General features: G+C 42.5%; 1 protein-coding gene across 1 annotated transcript; it reads right to left on the bottom strand.

The window, feature by feature from the left end:
* Window positions 1-425: 425 nt before the first annotated feature.
* dck (deoxycytidine kinase) lies at window positions 426-7,253 on the bottom strand. The gene is made up of 8 exons (XM_034603053.1): window positions 6,978-7,253; window positions 6,582-6,697; window positions 2,980-3,173; window positions 2,589-2,736; window positions 2,302-2,417; window positions 1,837-1,936; window positions 667-702; window positions 426-633 (listed from the first exon to the last, which is right to left on the bottom strand). Exons 1-7 carry the CDS (start codon window positions 7,102-7,104, stop codon window positions 676-678), a joined length of 828 nt encoding a protein of 275 aa, XP_034458944.1. The 5' UTR covers window positions 7,105-7,253; the 3' UTR covers window positions 426-633; window positions 667-675.
* Window positions 7,254-8,144: the final 891 nt, after the last annotated feature.

Raw genomic sequence — 8,144 nt, 5'->3', positions numbered from 1 at the left:
CCTAAAGCAACTTTTGTTTGTATTCAGGTGTAAATTCCACATCCAACAAGTATAACAGCAAATCATGTTGTGCATCATATTCACCTGACACTTGAGTTTGTGTATGGAGGGTACACGCAGAGCTTGAACATGCACTGTGGTTATTTGTCAAACTCACACCGCACCAAAGAGCCTTGAAGCTTTACATAGTGCCTTCTCATCTCAGTAATTATAAGGCATTAAAAGTGAAAATTAAAGCACCTATTTCAGGGAGCTTACTGCGAATCCCATTGGAACTACCTGGTAAAGCTCAGCAGACAAAAATAGCTGACTGTGAGGACTAGCGCCACCTGCCGGACAGAACTCACTTTCACAGGAGCTACACGTCACCAGGACACATGAGGAAACCCAAACGCTTAGAATAAGTACAAGGTTTATTGTCAAGACACCAAAGAACAAAAGAAACGCACATACATTCTCATTTACACACACACACTAAAATTGATAAATACACAACATATGTAAAAAACATATAAAAGCCATTAATGAATTTTTAAAAAATGCAACAGGCTAGATCATATTTAATGATTCTATACAGAGAATGGAAACAAAAGAAAGTCAGTGTTAATGCATTTCATTGCTTTAAAAATAATTCCACTGTTTCTTCCTCCGGCCCCAATCTGTTGATTTCCATCTTCACAACGTGCTCAGGAACTCTTTCACCTGAAAAAGAATGACAACAGGAAAACTGTTTAACAAACATCACAGTCTAAATTTCCTTTGTGTAGTTCATCCTGGGTGACACGCACCCCAAAACAAGACTGTTTATATCAATTGTGAAAAGCTGTGTGTGTCTGTGCCTGGTTCCCTTTGTTGCTAATGACATTTGAACGGGAGTGAAATCTTAAAAAGCACCCGTGTTTACCTTTAACATGAAACTGCTACATAAGCAGTTCTTCAGGCCTCATTACCACAAGTGAAACCGAGGTGCATGCAGGTGTGTGGGTGTGGGTGTGGGTGTGTGTGTTTCAGTATCAGAACAATCCATCGGATCTGCATCTCCACAGACATATATGATAAATACTTTGATATGAGCTTATACTTAACCCCAAAACAACAATATACACATGTTCCACACTCAGTCACAATATAATAACCTTTGGTTACGAGCTAGTGTCCTAAATTTAAGTACAAATATAATGAGAAAAAGTATGAAAAGTAAACATACAGTCACTGCAAAAATCTTAACTAGATACTAGATAGAAAAATCTGTATTTCCACACTGGCAATTTTTACAGCTAAATAACAAATATGAATATATATGCAAATGCTGGTGTTATATCAAATACCATTTAGATTATTATTTCTAACGCATTAGCAATTAATGTTGCAGCAGTTGGAGATGGAGCTAATTTTTTTTACCACTTCAGAGATGGCTGGTTTTATGTAAAGCAAAGTTTTTTAAAACATTTTTGTGTTGTTTAGGAGGAATCGGGTGGTCCAGAAAGCAAAAAGAATCACAAGCCATCACGATCCTGTGCTCTCGAGGGAAGTTTCTGTCACGCCCACAGCCCGGCTCTATGATGTGCCAGCTCGTAAAACAAATCGTAACTCCAACTCCTTCATTCCTTCTGCTATCAAGCTAATGGCCACTGGTATGTTGGCTCGTTGACGTCCGATTGTGGCTCCTAATTGATCTATTCTTGTTTATTTACATGAATGGGTTAGACGGTGTAACAAATTGCACTGCTTGGATTAATAAAGTTGTGTGAATCTGATGGAATATGTGACTTGAGAGAAATACTGAAGCATTACACGACCATTTCAGATCTTTAAAAGGGCTTCAGTGTCACTCACCTTTTCCATCATGTCAGCTTTCTTGTTGTCATTTCCCTTAAATTCTTCATTCACATCTATGGTCAAGACCGGAACATCATTGAGATAGTCAAACTCCATACTGTGGAGGCCAGAGAGGAAGAGGGACATCGTGTTAATTCATATCCAGGAAACAGCATCCATACTTCGTATCGAATATCTTTAAAACATTTGTACACGCAAAACCAAATAAACTACTTATTTATGGCCTCATCTATTTCTTAAACAAATTCATGCAGCAGCCACAGATCACATGGACCTAAAAACTAGTTCAGTCTCCGAGCTGCCGTCAGATTATTGCATGAATGTGGTCTCTCCTTCAGATAATCAATGTGGTGAAACGAAATATTCTACAGGGCTTCTATAAACACAAATACATCTGCTGTTCTCAGACGTGCATTCACTCTCTGGTGCAAATACGTCATGAAAGCCCATGTGTTTGGTCACCTCATGGTCTTGTGCTGCAGCCAGCTTTCGTGCTTGAAGTGGAGCTTCTCCAGATACTCCAGTGGGATTTCTTGCTCCTCTTCTCGGCCTCTCCGGTGCAGGCGCTCTAAACATTTCTAACACACACACAAAAAAAAAAAGGAAATTGCTTGCATCTTACATCAGTTCCCTAAATCCTCTCTTCTGGCCTCATGTGAGCTCAGGAGAGGAAAACAGCCATTATCAACAACAGCCTTATAACGGGATGTGCTCGAATAACAAAGCAGCTGTGAGGGGGGGGGGGCTACCTCAGGTGACGCTCTCAGGTAGATGATACCATCCAGCTCGATGTGCTTGCCAAACTGGCTGTGCAGCCAGCCGTGCCAGTCCTGGTACACAGACCACTCCGTCTCGTTCAGACACTCGCTCTCGTAGAGGTTGGCAGCAAAGATGTACCTGAGACATCAGCAGGACAGCAGAAGGATTTTAAAAAACTTATTATCATTAAAATAGGTCCATAGCAGAGACTGAGCAGTTTTAAGGACACCAAGTGGAAATTGTGTACACTTTGCACGACTGTTGATCATCAACAAACCTAATGAACGCAAATAGTGAGTGCATTGGGTGTCTCAGATGACAAACAGTAGATCAAGTACGTTATTCGGAGATTCTGATATTCCTCATTTCCGTCGCTGATACCTGTCACTGTAGATGGAGCGCTCGAAGAACTGCACAGGATTCTCCGCTTCCCGCAGCTTCCCATTGGCCGACTTCATCTGGGCACGCACCCTGCTGATACAGGCGTAGTTCTGGAACGTGTAGGCCCACCTCTCGGGCTTCTGGTACATCAACTGCAGTATGTTCCCGCCGCTCTTCTGCGATGTGCTCAGCTCCTAGTATAGCAAATTAAAAAAATTGGAGTTGAATTCTAGTTTTCCTCGTGAACTGAGAAGGGTGAACAAATCTGCTGTGGTCACTGTTTGATGTCCACAATCACAATGAAAATCTAAACAATGAATTTGACATTCATGTTCCAAGTCATAAGTTCACTATATTACAAGTGCATTGGTAAAGTTGACATTTTCCATTATTTACAGTGGCTGCTTAATATCTACAGACTAAGCTGTATGAACAACAAACACAATCTTACCTGACATTTTAGATAAGTACTCGCCATTATTTCTCACTGACATTACCATGATCACAGAGAGTTCAAAGGTGTTCGACAGTTCAACTGAGCAATTTTTTAAAATACCACAGATATTTAAATACCCATTTCCTGGTCATAAAAGTCAGAATGACAGCAAGCCAGAAGGGACAAAAATAATATACGGCAAGTGTTTCTGTCAGTACATCACAGCTAAGATGCAGCAAAACTTGACAAATGGATCAATTAAAAGATATATAATAATAATTAATGTGGGTTTTTTAAGTTAGATTTGACATTTGCCCTTTGTGAGTGGATGACATTATGGGGAAAAAACTCCTACATGTACAATCTCCAGTCCCACAAAACGCTTCCATACCTTTACTTTATGAAATTCAAGTCACAGTTTTATATTCTCCAACTTTATTATATTTTGTATGATACAGATGATTTAAAAATATAGATATAATTGTAAGCTTGCGAGAAGAAACAGCTATTTTCCACAACAGCATTATAGTATATAGATATATAAATATTAAGATATTTTCCTGTCGAGGGAGTTGAAAAATTAAATTTTTAGACAAAGCACTTCTACCATAAAAGCAAGCAGTCGTCTCTAACAGACTTCAACATAATGCTGTGTATCTTTTGATTACTCTTCAAAAATGCAACAAATTCAAGTGTTATCATCATCATCATCAAGTATCAGGGATTATTAAAATAATACATTAACATTAAATAATATAAAGCAAGAACCCGAATGACCTGCTAATCGTTAGAGCTACAGTGACAGTGATACTGAAAATATGGGCGTGTTGAACCATTGAAAATAAGTCAGTGAGGGTGAGGCTGCAGCTGTGTGGGACGTTAGAGATGTTTGCCACGATGATGGCATGTTCATCTGTCCATAGTGGGACCATCTGTTGCCCTATGTGTGTGTGCGTGTGCGTGTGCGTGTGCGCGCGGTATAACGGTGACCGGTGCAGACATAAGTACAGATGGCAGCTGCACTCTAAATACAGATGAACACTCTCCCCAATATCTCAACCTGTGAAGTGTGTGTGTGTGTGTGTGTGTGCTGAGGAGGATCATCATATATTTGACATATACATCAGTTAAGCAATCTTTAAAACATACCAAGGCAATAACCAAATAACCTGATCATTGTTGTCACCTGATGTAAAACTACTTTCAGCAGTACTTAATGTGGATCATTATTTATTTATTTTTTAAAACTGGAGGAGCATTGTTGTGTTATGTGTATTGTATGTGACATCTACATACTAATTTCACAAATGTCTGTCTTTCTGTGGAACCGTTCATCTTATCGGCTTCACACTGTGCATCCGTATTGTAAAGTGGAGGGTTGTGCCGGGTTTGGTGCAATTTGGACACGCGATACGTTCAATATTCATTAAAAAAAAAAAAACGTCCGATTTCACTTTATGAAAAACATTGACGAAAAAAACCTTCACTGCAGATAAACCGGGTGGGATGAACACAAAGTTGTCCAACTTCACTCTGAGACATGGACGGTTTATAAAATAAACTCTGCACACAAACAATAACAAGTGACAGTGTATTGTAGAAGTGTTTGAGGGGGACTCACTAGGACAAGAAATAGATCTGAAGCAGCTCCGGAGCATTAGGACCAGAGAACAGACAGACATGGACCAGAGGACAGACAGACATGGACCAGAGGACAGACAGACATGGACCAGAGAACAGACAGACATGGACCAGAGGACAGACAGACATGGACCAGAGAACAGACAGACATGGACCAGAGAACAGACAGACACGGACCAGAGAACAGACAGACACGGACCAGAGAACAGACAGACACGGACCAGAGAACAGACAGACACGGACCAGAGGACAGACAGACACGGACCAGAGGACAGACAGACACGGACCAGAGGACAGACAGACACGGACCAGAGGACAGACAGACATGGACCAGAGGACAGACAGACATGGACCAGAGGACAGACAGACATGAACCAGAGGACAGACAGACATGAACCAGAGAACAGACAGACATGAACCAGAGAACAGACAGACATGGACCAGAGAACAGACAGACACAGATCAGAGAACAGACAGACATGGACCAGAGAACAGACAGACACAGATCAGAGAACAGACAGACACAGATCAGAGAACAGACAGACACAGACCAGAGAACAGACAGACAAGGACCAGAGGACAGACAGACATGGACCAGAGGACAGACAGACATGGACCAGAGGACAGACAGACATGGACCAGAGGACAGACAGACATGAACCAGAGGACAGACAGACATGAACCAGAGGACAGACAGACACGGACCAGAGAACAGACAGACACGGATCAGAGAACAGACAGACACGGATCAGAGAACAGACAGACACGGACCAGAGGACAGACAGACACGGACTAGAGGACAGACAGACACAGACCAGAGAACAGACAGACAAGGACCAGAGAACAGACAGACATGGACCAGAGAACAGACAGACACGGACCAGAGAAAAGACAGACACGGACCAGAGGACAGACAGACATGGACCAGAGGACAGACAGACATGGACCAGAGGACAGACAGACATGGACCAGAGGACAGACAGACATGAACCAGAGGACAGACAGACATGAACCAGAGGACAGACAGACACGGATCAGAGAACAGACAGACATGGACCAGAGGACAGACAGACATGGACCAGAGGACAGACAGACATGAACCAGAGGACAGACAGACATGAACCAGAGGACAGACAGACACGGACCAGAGAACAGACAGACACGGATCAGAGAACAGACAGACACGGACTAGAGGACAGACAGACACAGACCAGAGAACAGACAGACAAGGACCAGAGAACAGACAGACAAGGACCAGAGAACAGACAGACATGGACCAGAGGACAGACAGACATGGACCAGAGAACAGACAGACATGGACCAGAGAACAGACAGACATGGACCAGAGGACAGACAGACATGAACCAGAGGACAGACAGACATGAACCAGAGGACAGACAGACACGGACCAGAGGACAGACAGACACGGACCAGAGGACAGACAGACACGGACCAGAGGACAGACAGACACGGACCAGACACTGCACTTTGTTGTGATGGTTGAGAACAACGACGCTGTAAATACCTCGAAGTCACTGCCGCCTGTTTGGACGTTGCACCACCTGGCGATGGGCTCTGGTACTACCTCCCAGTCCGCGCTCTCCTGCTCCAAAAAGCGCAAAAAGGTGGATTTGCCCGCCGCTGAAACACACACACGGTGCGCAGCGGTCAGCCACATTACACAGGACACACACGCACAGTCACATACAGGCATCATGGAGGATGAGAGGCTGCTGCTTTGGGAAAGGAAGGGGAAGCAGTTTGGCGATTGGCGGCAAATGTTTACAAATCAGGAAGCAACTGGATAAATGAGCAGTGACAGCCTGGGGTCAGTAGGTTTTACGCACAGAGACACAGTCTGACGTCCCACCTGCTGTTCAAGCTTTAACGTTAGATTCAAACATGTCATTTCGCTTCTCACCGATATTTCCCTCCACCGAGAGCCGCCTGATCCGTTTCTCCATCGAGTCGTTCATCGAGTCGTTCGTCGAGTCGTCCGTCGACTCGTTCGTCGAGTCCGGGCAGCGTCTCTTCGGGGTCAAAGACATTTTGTGCGATAACCGCGTCTTGTTGCTCGGGAGAAGTGAGACGGAGCAGCTGCGGGAGGATAAGGCTCCTGGTTTTTTAAAGTTTGGCGGCCACAGACGTCAGGAAGCGGCGGTTTGACCACGTGTGTTCCCGCCTGGTCCCCGCCCAGGAAGCAGCTGCAAGACACACACACACACACAGTCACAGTCACAACCACACACACACACACACACACACACACACACACACACACACACACACACACACAGTCACAACCACACGCAGTCACACATGCACACACCGCAGTAACAATAACATCCCTTTTAAGGCCTCCAGTCAGTGTTTCCCGGCCGTAAAAAAGAAACAACAAAAATACAAATATGTATCAAGTATCCTTTGTAAGGTTTCTGGGATACAAATATACTATATTGTTGAAAAATGTATTTGAGAAACAAATTAAATGTATTATTATTATGTATGTTTTTATTTTTAGTGAGTCTTTTTGCCATTCTTTTGTATCTCTCTTTTAATCCTTTATACAGTGTATTTGAGTTCCATGACAAGTGCTATAAAAATAAAATGTGTTATTTATGTTTTTATCTTAAGTCATTCTTTTAGTCATTCTTTTTTATCTCTTATAATCCTTGTTAAATTTCTTTTAGTTTTTCAGAAGTGTACTGAAGATACCATGAGCTCGATGACTGAGAATTGAGAAACAGATTTCTCTTTTATTTACTTAAAAAGTGCTACACATATTCATACGTATATTATGTATACGTATAGTTGAAATCTTTTCATCTTCAATTCAGCTACAGATAGAAATAAATATTTACAAAAGTTCCACTTCCATGCTGAAGTCATACAATGTCATCCCCTCCTGATGTTTTTTGGTTCATTGGTTAATTTTATATATTTTATGGATTGCTTGATATCACTATTTATCTGCTCACCTTGTTGTTGAGGTTACTAACTGTTGACTTTACCTATTTCCTGTGAGGACAAGCAGCTGCAGATGTATTGATTTGTTCTTGTGAAAAAGAAAACAAGGAACACATGGTAC

This window comes from Hippoglossus hippoglossus, chromosome 12 (genome assembly GCF_009819705.1).
Source record: "Hippoglossus hippoglossus isolate fHipHip1 chromosome 12, fHipHip1.pri, whole genome shotgun sequence".
NCBI classification, from domain to species: Eukaryota; Metazoa; Chordata; class Actinopteri; order Pleuronectiformes; family Pleuronectidae; genus Hippoglossus; species Hippoglossus hippoglossus.
Note: the sequence above shows the minus strand (reverse complement) of the source record. Positions and strands in the feature narration are given on the sequence as shown.

What these genes read in the sequence shown, in the direction of transcription:
- dck (XM_034603053.1), bottom strand. Translation starts at nt 7,104, where the DNA reads ATGTCTTTGACCCCGAAGAGACGCTGCCCGGACTCGACGAACGAGTCG. An exon ending in CGCTCCATCTACAGTGACAG is followed by an intron (nt 2,737 to 2,979) that starts GTATCAGCGACG and finishes CTGATGTCTCAG; the next exon opens with GTACATCTTTGCTGCCAACC. An exon ending in AAGCTGACATGATGGAAAAG is followed by an intron (nt 703 to 1,836) that starts GTGAGTGACACT and finishes ATTCTTTTTCAG; the next exon opens with GTGAAAGAGTTCCTGAGCAC.